The sequence below is a fragment of the Rhodnius prolixus genome, unplaced genomic scaffold, assembly GCF_049639745.1.
Source record: "Rhodnius prolixus isolate KJV_2025 unplaced genomic scaffold, Rpr scaffold_6, whole genome shotgun sequence".
NCBI classification, from domain to species: Eukaryota; Metazoa; Arthropoda; class Insecta; order Hemiptera; family Reduviidae; genus Rhodnius; species Rhodnius prolixus.
The window spans coordinates 2765836-2783023 of record NW_027411634.1 but is presented as its reverse complement, the minus strand read 5'-3'; the positions used below and the strand labels follow the sequence as shown (position 1 = coordinate 2783023).

At 34.1% G+C, this 17188-nt stretch overlaps 2 protein-coding genes across 4 annotated transcripts in view; one reads left to right on the top strand and one right to left on the bottom strand.

Annotated features, from left to right (window-relative positions):
* The window catches only part of LOC141460840 (uncharacterized), a 160823-nt gene that overhangs the window by 35180 nt on the left and 108455 nt on the right, over window positions 1-17188 (bottom strand). The gene's annotated exons all lie outside the window — the stretch shown is intronic.
* Window positions 1393-16773, top strand: LOC141460199 (ejaculatory bulb-specific protein 3-like). The gene is made up of 2 exons (XM_074139959.1): window positions 1393-1703; window positions 16373-16773. The coding sequence occupies exons 1-2, from the start codon at window positions 1508-1510 to the stop codon at window positions 16564-16566; spliced, it is 390 nt and encodes a 129-aa protein (XP_073996060.1). The 5' UTR covers window positions 1393-1507; the 3' UTR covers window positions 16567-16773.

Genomic DNA, 17188 nt, shown 5'->3' with positions numbered 1-17188 from the left:
TTACACAGTTTCGTCATTAGCACGTGCCTTTACTTCCGATTGGTTATTATTACTAATGACTCGCAGACCATTACTAGCCTCTTCCTCCCACCAACTAATGAAACTAATGACGTTGTCCATATTACTAACTTTAAATCTGGGCAACTAAACTGGGTTTAGATTTTGATTTAATTTCAGTTAATGGTAAAACCTGATTATTGACCAGGAATTCCTGTTTTCAATTCTAATTAATTTTGGGGAAAAAAGTTTTAATCAAAAAAACGGAATATCTAAGTTCAAAAGTTTAAATTAAAATATAACAGAGATTTCGTCATTTTGATTGATATGTTTAGTGGTGAATTTTGAATCCACTAACCAACAATACATCTAAGCGTTGCGGATCTAGCCTATAACCGCCTAACATACTTTACTATAAATTTCTCATATTAAAAATTAAATAAAATACAAGACTTAGACCAGGATTCGAATCCACTAACCAACAATACATCTTAGCTTTGCGGGTCTAGCCTATAACCGCCTAACATACTTTACTATAAATTTCTCATATTAACCATTAAATAAAATACAAGACCTAGACCAGGGGAATCGAATTCACTAACCAACAATACATCTCAGCTTTGCGGGTATAGCCTACAACTGCTCGGTTACAGTGGTGCCTTTTGTACTAATATTAAAGACGGTTTGAAGAAAATTCCACAATCAAACTGTGGGTATCAGTAAAAATCTGGATACAGAAAATTTGAACCAGTTGCAATATTTTTAGCAAGGTAATGTAGAAATTGATTTTTAGTGTTAATCTTATTTTTTCTTGACTTTATTTATCATTATAGATTTATGGTAAATCATTTGGTCGCTGCTTTTTTAGGGGTTCGCGGTTTAAAGTCCACTTGGTCATTCTAAGCTTTACTAAGTTTATAATGTCTAAAAAAACTAAATTACAACCTGAGTTTGGAGAAAATGGGGAAGTTGCAAGCTTTTAAGAATAGTAGTGAGAGAAAATCAGATTTTTCCTCCCAATTTTTCCTAGATTTTCTGTGGAACTGATTGCGGACAGGTTTGTTTGTTTTTTTGTTACCGAATTCTTAGAAGTAATGCAGCTTTAAAAAACCAACAATCTTTATATTTCTTGAGCACAAAGAAGATTGATTTTACTGTTCTCAAGAAAGTGAAATAAAAGACATCGACCCTGGGGGGAATCCCGTACAGGATGGCCAACTTTCCCCTGTTGCATACGAGAAATTCGAACTTATTCAATTAGCAGGTACCTCTTTTTGTTTACTTTGAACATAATGACATCAGAAGTAGGGGAAATATCTTGTATATCTTCTTGTGGAGGGGAAATGAAGTTTAACCAATAGAGGGGGTAGACAACTATTACCATAAATACACTGGACAGCACAGATTTACCTCTTATTTACTTATTGTTTCGTAAACAGTAAATTTGGTTATTTTACAAGAAATTTTAATTTTTTTTTTTTCAAAATCTAAAATACAAAAAAATAAAACCATGAATCTTTATATACTATCGTTATTTGCAACAGCCATCTTATTTGTTGGATGCATTGAAGCTGGCGAGGTATATACCTCAAAGTATGATAATATTGATGTGGATAAAATTTTAACTAACGACCGGATACTTAGTCAATACATCAAGTGTTTGATGGACGAAGGCAACTGTACCAATGATGGGAAAGAACTTAAAAGTAAGTACCTTTTTTTTTTTACAAGTATTTTGGTTATTTTGTTTAGTTTTCCGGAAATATCTGTTGTGTAATTCCCTGCGTCTGTAATTTACAGTCGCAAATAAATATATACTTAAAAAAAACTATGCATACATTACTTTGTGCAGTAAGAGTAATTAAATCAAAATTACATTAATGCAATATCTTAAACGCACTTTTACGAATTCAAAGTACTTTGTGAGGTGTACTTTTTTTAAAAAAATGAAGACTTAAAGACGAAAACCTGGGCCGGATTTAGATGAAAAGAGGCCCTAGGCTATTCCCACTTGTGAGGCCCTTTCACCTCCCATTTTTAAGTTTGTAAATTACATGAGAGATAATAAAGTACATCACTACTGTGATATATATCAATATGTTAAATGTAATGTATAATATGTTATGTTTTTTAGAATAGTGTAATTTTAATTTTGCTAACAATTTGATTGTAGGCCCCTCTTGATCTTGAGGCCCTAGGCTAAAGCCTAGTTAGCCTATAGGAAAATCCGGCCCTGACGAAAACGCTCCAAAACAAGCAATAAGGAAAAGGGATGACCCTTGTTTAAAAAAATCATTAACAAGTCATCCCTTTCCCTTCCAAGGATGTTGTTTTTTGTAGGGGAATATGCAGATTTTCATCCCTTGTTACCCTAAATACTTCATCAATATACAGTCAATATGCACAGACTTACAAACAGAAAAAAAACACATCAACCTTCCGGTTTCATGAAAACTATCACCATATCATTTGCATTTACAAAATTTCATATTAAGATGTTAATTACGAGTAGATCCAAATCATGGCGGCTATCCACATATCAAGTTTTTAATTTTTCAATCTTTTTTAACGATGTATTCAACTTGTTTTAACTAATTAGTCATTTTGTCTGTCTGTTCCTGTTTGAAATTTACAAACATTTCTGGTATGTTCCATGTTGTGGGGTACTATTAGATTTATGAATTCGATTACGAACTAATATACAGACGTCACAAAATTACAGTTAACAAGAAGTATCTGTAACTGTTTATTGTTAATACAAAAAATACGTAAACCTGTTTATTACGTAAGAAACAAAATTTAACAAGGTTAAACTCGGCGGGGAAAAAAAGTAATGATGAACTTCTAACAGGAAATCGCGAAAGATTTTGTTATTTTTTCCCTCGAGAAATAAATCTGGACTTTCTCTTGTACTACGTGGCTCAAGTTGTTGATTTATAAAAATATTCTAACATACCACAAAATGCCAAAAAACATTTTTTTTTTTTCAGTCACCTTTTTTTGAAATAAAAAAAAAAATAGATATAAAGTGTTCATTTTAAGACGAATCAAATGCATTTTCATGCTTAAACGGCTGATCTGAGCGAAAAATGGTAGAGGCAAAATTTGTTGCCCGTTGCCCTAGTTTCAGAATATGTGACTTGATTTTAGATTCCTGCTCGCATACGCGGCTGACGCGCGTCCAAAAGTGAGGGTTTTTCAGTTGACCCAATTTTCATATACATAGTTTTAAAGAGTATAAAAAGTTATGAAAGAAACCGGAAACCACAATTCGATATCTTCAAAATTAAAGGTGCTAGGCCATTTCAAAATCTGGTATTTATTTCAATTTTTTAACTTGTTATCAAAGAGAAAGAAAAGGTCATTTTTATGTATTTTTTCATCCCATTTCTTCTGAAAATATTGCCAAGGCAGTGAAGCTAGTATTTTTCTTAATATCGGGAAATAAGTCGTTTTCCGAGTGATTTTTCTAAGAAAAATCAAATGTTAAGAGCTTTAGATGTTCTCAAGCATACACAAAATGGCTAAAAATTAATTTTACATCTGTTACAAACAAGAAGGTTTAATAACTATTGGGTAATTTTGGGAAAGTTGCGTTTAATTACCAAAAAAAAATTGGAAACCTCCTGCCACATATTTAAGTGATCAATATCTTTCATGTAAAGGATCAAACTTATTCCTTAATTTATCAAATAATGCACTTCACTAAACTTGTGCAGCATGTACTGTGCCTTCAAAGGTGCCTACTCTGGCTCGCAAGTCAGGTTACACAGGAGGTTATCAGCTGTTCTCTGAATCTGAGGAGGCATCTTTGAAGGCATAGTACATGCTGCACAAGTTGCGTTACACAAATTACCAAATAATTATTAAACCTTCTTGTTTGTAACAGATGTAAAATTAATTTTTAGCCATTTTGTGTATGCTTGAGAACAATTAAAGCTCTTAACATTTGATTTTTCTTAGAAAAATCACTCGGAAAACGACTTATTTCCCGATATTAAGAAAAATACTAGCTTTACTGCCTTGGCAATATTTTTAGTAGAAAGGGGATGAAAAAATACATAAAAATGACCTATCGCGTGCTCTTCTTTCTCTTTGATAACAAGTTAAAAAATTGAAATATGATTAATAAATACCAGATTTTGAAATGGCCTAACACCTTTAATTTTAAAGATATCGAATTGCGGTTTCCGGTTTCTTTCATAACTTTTTATACTCTTTAAAACTGTGTATATGAAAATGGGGTGAACTGCAAACCCTTACTTTTGGACGCGCGTCTGCCGCGTATGCGGACAGGAATCTAAAATCAATTCACATATTCTGAAACTAGAGATGATGGGTAACAAATTTTTCCTCTACCATTTTTCGCTTAGATCAACCGTTTAAGCATGAAAATGCAATTTGAGCCGTCTTAAAATGAACACCCTGTACTAATAAGAATAAAAATCACAGAAACTTGAGAAAATCCATGGAATAATGAATTTTTAAATTGGAAAAATTTGAGAGCAATAAAAATTCAAATGTTTAAGGAGCCGTTTACAGGAAAAACTCAAAAATAAAGGGATATTTACCGTGGTACATCCGGTTGGACGAGTTTGTATCGCTGAGTATATTAGACTTTCTTGTTGGAACCCAAATGAAGTACTTAATATTTAAATTCTAGCTATTTTCCGTTTAAACAGAGTTTTCAAACACCACACAAGCAATTGGCGATTTTTCACTTCCGAAACCTTCAAATTTCTAGAGAAATGTCTACATTTTCATAGTCGCAATGCTTCCTCTTATTTGGATTTTTCTTTCGGCCAATTCTATAAAAATAAACCTACTTGATAATTAAAAAATGTAAATTAACTTTTTCCCGTAATTGTAAAGTGCGTTTTAAAAAGAGTTTTATCTTGTTTACAAAAATCTATTCTTACTAAACAAATTCATCTATTGGTAAACATGTTTCGTGTTTTACATGTAAACTAAAAATTTTTTTTAAAAGTATTTGATTGTTTACAAAAAAATAAAGCCAGGTCTAGCTATAAAGGAAGTATTTCCGTTTTAAACAAAGATAACCTTCTCCAAATCGGCCGACTATATAATAATAAAACGTACGTACTACACTAAAAGAGTACGATTTACGTAACTGGTGAAAGTTGGATGCACTGAACTTACTTCCTCCTTTACATGGCCAGACATTAGAAAACCAGATTCTAGTCTGGGGAGGATAAATATCGTGAGTGACTAGTCTAATCTATCTGCAAAGTATTGCTAACTTGTAAATAGAAATTTATACAAAATAACAAAAATTACCTACTTGGCTGTTACTATTATTTCGGAAATCTGTTTACGTAATTATTTATTACCAACTGTATTTTTTAAATTTCTGTATTCAGGGTGTTTTTGTTCTATTGCATCCGGTACAAATGAGGTATATACAGGGTGTATGCGGAGGAAAGATCGCGAAACTTCGGAAGGTGATTCAGCAGCTCAAATACAACAAAAAATATTCTCTTCACTTTGGCCCGATTCTCATTTCAGTGTTATAAGAAACGTTTTGAGGCTCTGGGTTAAACAGATTTATAGCAAATTTAATGCTCTTTCGTTTGGAATAAGCAGATCTGTTGTAGGATGAAGGATAAAAAAGTTACGGCCGTTTTGATGGCGAAAAACGCGAACATCGACGGAAAAGTTAAAAATGCAAATATCTTGGACACTATTGAGAATCGGGCCAAAGTGAAGAGAATATTTTTTGTTGCATTTGAGCTGCTGAATCAGCTCCCGAAGTTTCGCGACCTCTCCTCCGCATACACCCTGTATAATATTACTATGTGCTAATTACGTACAATACACCTAAGCGTCACACCCACAGGTGGGGAACCTGATGAGAGATCCCTGCCAATGTTGAAACCCTCCAGCAATTAAGGTCACCCTTGATTACACAGAGGAGATCAGAGAGGCCATCGATGTTCCAAACGGTTCAGTGGGTTGCCGTAACCGGAAGCGGAGAGTTGATTAGTGTAAGGAAGGAATCGAAAACGGATTAGTTCGATAAATAAACGGTACAGCACTTAATAGAACGTATTATTGGAAAGGAAGAAAGAATTATTTGGCGATTCGTCTCAAGTACGTAAAATTGAACTAATCGCCTATTTTTCTATTTACGAGGCGTGGCTTAACCGTCCAACTACCAATTAGATATCTTGGTACATACTTTATTACTAACATATTTTCTAACAAACAGAAAGATTCGTCTAAGTACTTATGCTTGAAAGAACTGTTTACTATGAAGAAGGTTTGGCGGAAGTCCCACAGTTCCGCTCTAGATTTATTTTGAAAATAGCCACTTGGTTGAATTTAGTAAGGTCGGTGATAAGTTTTACAATTGGTAATGATTAATTACAGAAATCTTACCGTTTCTCAACCAATTACCCGAACAAATATAGGTGATAGGTAAACTTTTAAAGTTGATTTCAACCTGTATTTAGTACAAACTAAATTTAACTTTCATTTAATGGAGTTATTGAAACGGAATAAGCTACAATACAGTCACAGCCTTTGTTATTAAATTTCTGATTAATTGCCAGGTATTAATTAAGAATTTAACAGTCGATATTTAGTAAGCAGTGTCGCCTTCTTTGTCACGTAACAACTAATTAAGGGGAAGATTGTTTAATTTGAACAAATTTAATCTTGGTTAATCAAAAGGTGTTTCAAATTTTTTTATTTTCTTATATTAATTAGTGAAGATCTCTTTTAAAAGGATATTCTAAATATTGTCCTTCTCTACCCGGAAAAGTTAATTTTTGTGAAATAATGTTTTCAAAACAAGGAAAATTAAAGGTGTTTTTAGGGCCTTAGCATTTAATGAAAGTGTCTTTTTTTGGGGCAAAACCTTCCCCAGACTTCTAAATCTTCTTTGGAAAGGAGAAACTGATTCCGTTTTAGGCCTAACATTTTCAGGTGTCCCCCTAAGTTGACGCTTATACCATGAGTGGAAACCAGACAGCATGCCAATCTAGGCTGAGGCACACGTTTTTCAAATCTCTACCGGTTTAAGAACTTGGCCACAGTCCTGAGAGGTGACTAAAGCGTTCTGTTGACTTCCTGCCTTTTACCCGGTGCTCCACCTCGGACAGAGATATCCCCAAAAGAAGGGCCGCTAAGGGAGTACACATTGCCATGACAGGGTGCAAGGTTACCTCTTTTGTATGTACTAATAGTAAATTAAAGTAAAGTAATCGCCTACTTTTTTAGGCGGGGCTTAACATCCAACTACCAATTAGGTGTCGTGGACGGAGGTGACTAGCAAACCTACTTTACTATAAATTTCTCATATTAACCATTAAATAAAATTCAAGGCTTACACTGAGGAATCGAACCCACTAACCAACAATACATCTTAGCTTTGCGGGTCTAGCCTATAACCGCCTAACATACTTTACTGTAATTTTCTCATATTAACCATTTAATAAAATACAAGGCCTAGACCAGGGGAATCGAATTCACTAACCAACAATACATCTTAGCTTTGCGGGACTAGCCTATAACCACCTAACATACTTTACTATAAACTTATATTAACCATTTAATAAAACCCAAGACCTAGACCAGGGGAATCGAATCCACTAAACCAACAATACATATTAGCTTTGCGGGTCTAGCCTCTATCCGCCTTACTTTACTGTAAATTTCTCATATTAACCATTAAATAAAATACAATACCTATACCGGGAATCAAACCCACTAACCAACAATACATCTTAGCTTTGCGGGACTAGCCTATAACCACCCAACATACTTTACTATAAACTTATATTAACCATTTAATAAAACTCAAGACCTAGACCAGGGGAATCGAATCTACTAACCAACAATACATCTTAGCTTTGCGGGTCTAGCCTATAACCGCCTAATATACTTTACTGTAAATTTCTCATATTAACCATTAAATAAAATCCAAGGCCTAAGACCGGGAATCGAACCCAGTACCACAATACATCTTAGCTTCGCAGGTCGAATGTACTAATAGTTTTAATTGTGGCTAATCTATCAGATAGGACTAAAGACACCAGATTCTTGGGGAACAAAGCTGAGAATCATTCAGAGACTCAGAACTCTGAACCTTTTTAGCTATCCAAAATAAAGAAAAGAACATCAATTCAAACCGAGCCTAAAAGAAACAATCCAGATTCTGGATTAATTCACATAAGATCCTAACTTTAAAGGAGAAACAGCCAAAGCTCTTTCCCATAAAAGATGCTGTACCGATTATCTTGGCATCTAAAAAAAAAAACAATTCACCCAGAAAATGGAATTGACTGATTCTTTTTCTATCTCACAAAACTCTAGGAAATTGAACAAAGTTGGGGGGGGGGGAAATAGTAGTAAAAGGAAGTAGAAATGAAGATTTATAGAGATATCACTTAGAGGAAGGATCCTTCAAAAAAATATATATATACATCGCGAAATTAACAGTTTCCGGTTCAATTGTTCATTCATAGACTATTATTTAGGACAATGGTAAGAAAAGGAAGGCCTCCACCGGTAGTTACGTTAGTTTAGAGGTCAGTTCTTCAAATTGTTCACTAAGTAAATTTACTTTTGGATTCAGCTGGCTGTTTACTTATCTTATGATTAAACAATCAGCTGATAAAATTAGCATTCAACCAAAAAAAAACTTATACATAATAAAGCAATCATTTTGGGAGTTAATTAAACAATAGAAAGGTAAACTACCTTCGTGACTGATTACTTCGTTTTTTTTTTTTTTGTTGTCAAAACCATTGATGATGACAATCATCATTGCCAAGGATATATTTATTTTAACAATTGAATACAAATAAAAAAAGTGACAACAGCAATTAACTTTTTCTTGTTTTCCTTAAAAAATATATTTTACAATAACAAGGGCCGCTCAATAGCGCCCTGCTCGGAAATTTAACAATTATTTTTAACATTTACAATAATTTAGTTAGTTTTATTAAAGATTGTGTGATAGTTTAAAAAAAAAAAAAAATCATCTATTGTTATATTTCAAGTGTGGGGAAAAAAAACGACTTCCGGCTTCTGTTCGTGTGTTCTTTGTGCGTTTGAACTTCGAGTGAACTGAATCCTGAGGATTTTTGAGGATTCCAAGGATTTAAAAAGGAATTTTAATGCATTATCCTCATTATCCCATTAAAAAAAAAACGGGTGAGAACACTCGTAAGAATTGCTCTAACAAAAATTTGTCTTGAATTTAATCTTAGAATGTTTTCTTTTTCAAACTCCTAATTTTAAAATTCATTTTAATGTTTACTAATTTTATCCCGATTGTAAAACTGTACACTGTAACAAAATGGCACTTTAAAAGTGCCTCAACATCAATTCTCAAAATACGTTTAAAGAATTTTCGTAGACAAAAATTATTCAAATACAAATTATTGATCTATGTACATGTATAGAATATCTTTGATTTTCTCAATCTGTAAAGATTTCAACTTCAGTTATCTTACTGACTCAACCAGTTTTCGCCTCCTCCCTCAAACAAAATTTCCACCATACCAACACTTTTCCAAGTAATATGAGAGCACAGTAAAATGACCAATTGGTGGGAAATTAAAGTAGTTATCCCAATTTTCTTTGAAGAAAAATTATTACATAACATTTATTAAATTCACGCAACCAATTAAGATGTTATATATTTAAAAAAAATAATAATAATAATTGAATCAGATTAAAGATAAAAAAAAAAAAAAAAAAATTAAATAAATATTAAAATTTGCGTACATTTCAACTCGTAACTAGAAGGCAGTGCCTAAATTTATGATTATAGAATAATACAGACAGCTGATTAAATAAGGGTCAGCTGTATAAATTTGAATAAATTATAAAGTACTCTACGAGTATTAGTATGCAATTTTTCTTTGTACTTTACATTTGCTTTTTTTTTGCTTTTTTTTTTATGCCTTTAACAAATTTTACTCTCTACAAAATTTGTGGACATAATAATTTATTTTGTTGGGAAAAACTGAAAACTGAGTATAAAGTTTTCATTTGAGGAATTTATGATGTTAAATTTATTTGTTATTGAGTTTGCAACGTTTATGTAAGTTTAGAATTCTACTCTGAAAAAAACGCTTACGTTTGTTTCTCTGTTCCGAGTATTTATTGGTACCCCCCAAAAAACGGAAATTTAGCCGAAACTTCAAATTTGAATCCTACTTAGGGGTTGTTTATTAGGTAGCCTGGGCCAACCTAAAACGGTTCTTATCAGCCCTTTTTTAGACAGGAAAAAAAGGGCTCCTTTCTTTCTTTTAATCGCCATCAGTAACTCTGGTAACTCTGTGTAACTGTGGCCGCTCAAATATTGTAAGGGATATATGATGAACCCTACGGGAGCCCCTTTCTTGTCCAGAAACCCAGTAAAGGACTAATTGCTTTTTTTTCTGTCCAACTTCATTAAGACCTCTTCTTATATTGGCTTTGTAACAACTATCCTAGTTTAGTTTTTCCGAAGGTTTTTCATTGAACATTGATCTGTTCTTCTAGCTACAGATTGCGCTACGGACAGTGTAAGCTGTAGCAAGCTCCTAGAAAGAATGAAATTTTAGGAGCCACCACTGGGCAGAGACAGGCGAAGGAGTTCATTAAAGGCTATTCGCCGAGGCTGACTGCAGAATTAATCCGTCAAGGCCGTGGTGCTATAAGGATGATTGTAGGCCTATTAACTGGCCACTGCAGGCTCAGGAAGCACATGCATCGCATGAGCCTGGCAGATGATAGCCTTTTGTAGGTTCTGTCAGGAGGAGGAGGAGGAAACGGGCACTGCACTGTGTTGTGTCATTGTGAGAGGCTTGTCCTGGCTAAGGATGTTACTTCTTGGGGAGGAAAAACCAAGGCCTGAGAGCTTTACACCAGGAGCAGCTCTCCAGCATTAAGAGTCTGATTAAAAGGACAGGTCTGGAGGGTGAGCTTTAGAGTGAGGGGAGCCACAATAGATCCAAAGGGGTCGCAGGCCTTGAGGGCCGCTCTAGTTTAATCTATCTATCTATCTATCTAGGGGTAATAGCTCGAAAACTTATAAAGAAGCTTCTAGGAAGAGTGAAATCTTAAGGGAAAAAATAACTGGAAACTTTTAAAAGAATTCAATTTATCCTAAAATTCGAAGTTTGAAGAAAGAAAATGAGTTCAAAGCTGGAAAATTGGAGGGAGTGATCATTTTTCACGCGTGTGTGGACTTTTCTCAATTGATTTATTTAATTAAATATTACGAGAAAATAGCTAAACAACAATTTTATAAGATGAAAATGAGAGAAAACCTTTTTCCTACCCCCCCCACCAAAAAAAGTGGATAAGAGCTACAACGCTTTTCAAGGAAAAATTTCAAGTCCTGAAGTTTTTCACTTCACAATGTGCATTTACCCACAATTACATTTAGTACTTACTATACAAAAATATGGCATTCATTGTGTTACACAACTAAGCTTTTTCTCATCTATAGCGAGAAGCATATTCCAGCGTGAGGAAAAATGAAAACCTCTTCTCTATCAGAAAAGTTTTTCACTAAACAAAAAAAAAAATCAAGTTAGTAAGCATGGGAAAAGTGTTGGGGAAACAGTGTTTCACTGTAACCATCGGGAAGGAGAAAACATTTTCATGACGAGAGATGAACAAAAATCTGAATTTCCCTACAACCGCCCTTCCATAGTTTTTCCAACAATGATTACTTTATCAAGCTGAACTTATACAACACACAGTCTTGCGAAAATTCTTGCTTTTATGATCGTTTGCAAGCGAGTTTGTCAGTGTATATGTACGAGGTGTGTTCAAAAAGTAACGGGAATTTTTAAATTTCGCGGGTTTGGAGAGTCTGATTGTAAATTTTTTTTTTTTTATTATGTTGGTACACATGCCCCTGAAGTACGATAAAATTTTCAGTAATATTCATTGTTTACTTCTTAAGTGGCAGCCGTTAAGGTTAGACGTGTTTTTCGAGCTTGGCGATTTTTGTTTGTTAAAAAAAATGGATCAAAGAATTTGTATTAAATTTTGCGTAAAAAATGAAATAAAGTGTAATAAAGTGTGTGAAATGTTAATAAAGGCATATGGTGAGTCTGCTATGAGTAAAACAAGGATTTACGAGTGGTATAAGCGTTTCCAAGATGGCCGCGAAAACGTTGAAGATGACGAACGACCTGGACGTCCAAGCACATCAACAACCGATGAAAACGTGAAAAAAGTGAAAGAAATGGTTATGAACGATCGCCGAATCACAATCAGAGAAGTCGCTGATGATGTTGCCATATCAATTGGCTCATGCCATGAAATTTTTTCGGATGTTTTGGGTATGAAACGTGTGGCAGCAAAATTTGTTCCAAAATTGTTGAATTTCGAACAAAAACAGCGGAGAATGGAAGTTGCTCAAGAGTCACTCAATGAAGTCGACAACGAAGCGGATCTACTGAAACGTGTTATAACAGGTGACGAAACATGGGTTTACGGATATGATGTCGAAACTAAGGCTCAATCGTCCCAGTGGAGGCATTCTGGATCGCCAAGACCGAAAAAGGCTTGACAAGTGCGGTCGAATGTGAAGGTTATGCTCCCTGTGTTCTTCGATTTTAATGGCATAGTGCATCATGAATTCTTGCCACAAGGTCAAACAATCAATAAGGATTACTACCTACAAGTTCAACGCTGTTTGCGTGAAACAATCCGAAAAAAACGCCCGGATTTGTGGCAAAACAATTCATGGATTTTGCACCACGATAATGCACCTGCTCACACTTCATTGCTTGTTCTTCGTGAATTTTTGGCCAAAAACAAAACTTTAACGATGCCCCAGCCTCCATATTCGCCAGACATGGCTCCATGTGACTTTTTTCTATTTCCAAACATAAAGAGAACATTAAAAGGCCGTCGTTTTACAAGCATAGATGACATTAACAGCGAATCGCTGAAAGAGCTGAAAGCTATCACAAAGATCGAGTTTCAGAAGTGTTTCGAGGATTGGAAAAAGCGCTGGCACAAGTGTATTGTATGCGAAGGGGACTACTTTGAAGGCGACAATATTAATGTAGATGAATAAATAAATATTTTTTTTCAAAAAACGAAAATTCCCGTTACTTTTTGAACACACCTCGTATATATAATATAATGGAAAATTCACTAAGTTCAAAATTTTGATTTCAAGCAAAAAACTAAAGACAAAGTTTTGATCAAAAATTGGATAAAACTGGAAGTATTCCTTCGACATTTTCACTTAAAAAAAAGTGAAGAAAGAAATTGGGAAGGTCAATTCCTTCTCATCCCGGGGACCCTCTTAAGATCAATATTCAGGGAGATTCAGGTATCCAGAAAATCAGATAAGTCCTTATATTATTTAGTAAACGAAGTTTAAACAATTCTGCACGAGTTGTTTTTTTTTGAGAAAATTGAGGAAAACTGGAAATAAAATCCTGAGGGATTTTCCAACGTTTTCTACAAAAAAAAAAACCCGAAAATTTAGCCATTTAATCTTTATTAAATTATGTAGTAAGCAGGATAATATAAAATAGCAATTCAGAGGAAAGTTTATCCCTACCACTCCCTTGAGAGCCCTTAATTGATTTTTCCTGGGAAAAATGCTTTAAATGAAGGTTGTACTATGTATTTAAAAGCAAAAGGTCTTTCACTTTTACAGGGAAATCATTTTGGTGACCGAACACATGGTGTAGAAGTGAAAAATTTCATTCATTCAATTAAATGTGGGGCTTCCGTTTTTGAGGGAATTTGCGTTCCCAACTTATTGGTCAGGTCCCTTACTAAAACAGGAGAAAGAAAAACAAAATGGCGAAATGAGAAGGGATTAGCCGGAGTGGTTAGCGAATACTGGAGATCACGGGTTCGAATCCAGCTGCTGGGACCCTTAGATTTTCTTCTTTTTTTTTAATAGGAGCTTTTTACAGCAAAAAAAAAAAAAAGCTCTGGGTGGCCATAGTAGCTTCAGATGTTGACGTGCTTTAAAACAAGAACAACAAAAATGAGTGGCATAATATTACCAAATAAGTTTTAATTTACTAAGTTGGTCAACTTAGCGCTTGAATAAAGAGCTACACGCTCCTCGATACTGGACCATTGGAAGGCAGAATATCCTCCAAAAGCTAAACCTAGACATCTTTAACCGGACTATATTGATGTATTATAGCCTCTATCCCACACTTGTCCTGGAGATTACAGGAGATTACATGCTAGCTTTCCCTCTGTTGACCCCCCCCCCCCAGATACATGGATGGATTCACATGTATCTGACAGATTTTGGAAGATATTTAGGGCGGATTAAATCCACTTGAGGGCAGTTTAGTCAAGTGGGGGTGTGATATTACTGTCACTTGCGGCAAACTAGTAAATCTGCGTTTTATTAACACTTTACGATTTATTAGAGCGTTTTAATGCTCTTTTCTATTTGTAACGCTACTTGCATAATCGGGAAAACGGAAAATATATAATCGTATTTTACGCAAGAATTCTCTCTAGAACCGGAAATGTCGTGATTAAAAAATGGGGTTTATCTCTCTCTCTCTCTCTCTCTCTCTCTATATATATATATATATATATATATATGAGGTGTGGCTAATAAATAACGAGACTGATGCTGCTCCAGAAGAACTATGCATGCGCCAAATCCTAACGACCGCGACAGCTGTGCAGCGTAAAGCCTTCTCTTTCGATTTAACAGCGTCTCGCGTGTTTGTAGAGAAATCTGTCTAACCGGAACCTTCCTTTTGTGTAAGAGGTGTTAGTTTCGTTTTGCCGAAAACATGACATACTACACATGTAGTAGAGCAACGAATTGTCGTGAAATTTTGACATGAATCTTTTATTAAAAAGAAGTTTATGGCGATGAATGTTTATCACGTGCGCAAGTTTTTGAGTGGTTCAAGCGTTTCCAAGATGGCCGAGAAGACGTCGGAGATGATGACCGCCCTTCCACGTCCAAAACGGATGAAAATATCGATTATAATTAATCAACATTACTACCGTGAGGTGCTTGCTCTCAACTCTGGTGAAAGAGTAAGGAAAAAACGACCCGATTTGTAGAAAAACAAGTCACGGGGTTCTCCATCAAGACAACCGGCGCCGGCTTACACTGCATTGTCTGTCGCAAGACGTTTCTAGCCACTTACAACATCCCAGTTTTAGGCCATCCGCCATTATTCGCCTGACCTGACCCCCATGTGACTTTAGATCTGTTCTCCCAAAAGTCAAATCCGCCTTAAAAGGAACACGATTTCAGTCCGTTGAAGCTGTGAAAGAGAAAAGCGGCACGCGTCATGCAGGAGCTCACAGAAAAAGACTTCCAGCACGGTTTCGAACAATGGTAAATTCGCATGGAGCGTTGTAGGGATATAGAAGGGGTGTATATTGAAGGTGATAATAACTAAATATGTATAAATTTTAAAATAAAATGTTTTACAGCAATAGTCTCGTCACTTAATAGCCACACCTCGTATGTATATTGTATATACAGGGTGTTCATTTTAAAACGGCTCAAATGCATTTCATGCTTAAACGGTTAATCTGAGCGAAAAATGGTAGAGGAAAACTTTGTTGCCCGTCACCTCTAGTTTCAGAATATGTGACTTGATTTTAGATTCCTGCCCACATACGCGGCTGACGCGCGACCAAAAGTGAGGGTTCGCTGTTGACCCCATTTTCATATACACAGTTTTAAAGAGTATTCAACGTTATGAAAGAAACCGGAAACCGCAATTCGATATTTTCATAATTAAAGGTGCTAGGCCATTTCAAAATCTGATATTTATTAATCATATTTCAATTTTTTTAACTTGTTATCAAAGGGAAAGAAGAGCACGCGATAGGTCATTTTTATGTATTTTTTCATCCCCTTTCTACTAAACATATTGCCAAGGCAGTAAAGCTAGTATTTTTCTTAATATCGGGAAATAAGACGTTTTCCGAGTGATTTTTCTAAGAAAAATCAAATGTTAAGAGCTTTAGATGTTCTCAAACATACACAAAATGGCTAAAAATTAATTTTACATCTGTTACAAACAAGAAGGTTTAATAATTATTTGGTAATTTTGGGAGAGTTGCGTTTAATTACCAAAAAAATTGGAAACCTCCTGCCACATATTTAAGTGATCAATATCTTTCATGTAAAGCATCAAACTTATTCCTTAATTTATATATATATATATATATATATATATATATATATATATATATATATATATATATGTGTGTGTGTGTGTGTATGTGTATATGTATGTACGTATGTGTGTGTTTTTAAACTCCGCCCCCACTCTTTTTTTTTTAAGATTTCATTCACAAAGTGACTTTTAAAATTTATTTTTTTTTTTTTTTTACTTGCAAAATTTAACATATTAATTTAATTTTGTTACAGAAACCCTGCCAGACGCACTAGCAACAGGTTGTAATAAATGTAGTGAAAAACAGAAATCACAGACTGAAAAAGTTTTAAGACATTTGATCAAAAATCGATCAAGAGATTGGGCCAGACTTAAAGGAAAATATGATCCAACTGGTGAATATTCTAAAAAATATGAAACTAAAGTATCATCTACACAAAAACAGTAAGAAACAGATTTGAGGAAAAACAAAAAATTGGAAAAGTGGAAAATTGTGAAAGAGAAAAACCAATAACCAGTCTATTTTACAGAGAAAACACGTTCACTTTTTAATTGATAGAATAATTTAACTTTATTATTTTTATTTTTATATTTATTTTCTCAATAATTATTGTGACGTGATTTGTAATTTTATATTTTTAATAATTACTATAAATTTAAAACGAAGTACCATTAAGTTTAAACTGTGAATTTCCAAAAATAAATTATAAATTGGAAAAATACGAAAATAATGAAAAAGTAATTTTTAATTGTGTGTATTAAAATGAAAAACTTTTTTTAAAACAAGGAGTTTTATTTTACAAAAATAACAATAATTCCTTATTTTTGTTTAGTTTTCCCAAATTAATCGATGCTTTTTTGTTTTTGTTTTTTTTAAATTTAAGTTCAAAAACATGTGGTAAGCCGTCTGTCTTATTTAATTTGATTTCATGTTACTATAATGTTCGAACTTTAAATTAAAAAAAAAATTAATTATTTCAGTTTAATTTAATTAATTAATACACACACGTAAAGCGTCCACTTCCGGTTTACAAGTTTTCTGTCAGGTCTCCATCCGCTTGGCGGTGGTA

Coding starts and splice junctions, on each gene's coding strand:
- LOC141460199 (XM_074139959.1), top strand. CDS start 1,508: ATGAATCTTTATATACTATCGTTATTTGCAACAGCCATCTTATTTGTT. Junction 1,704..16,372: donor TGATGGGAAAGAACTTAAAA/GTAAGTACCTTT, acceptor ATTTTGTTACAG/AAACCCTGCCAGACGCACTA.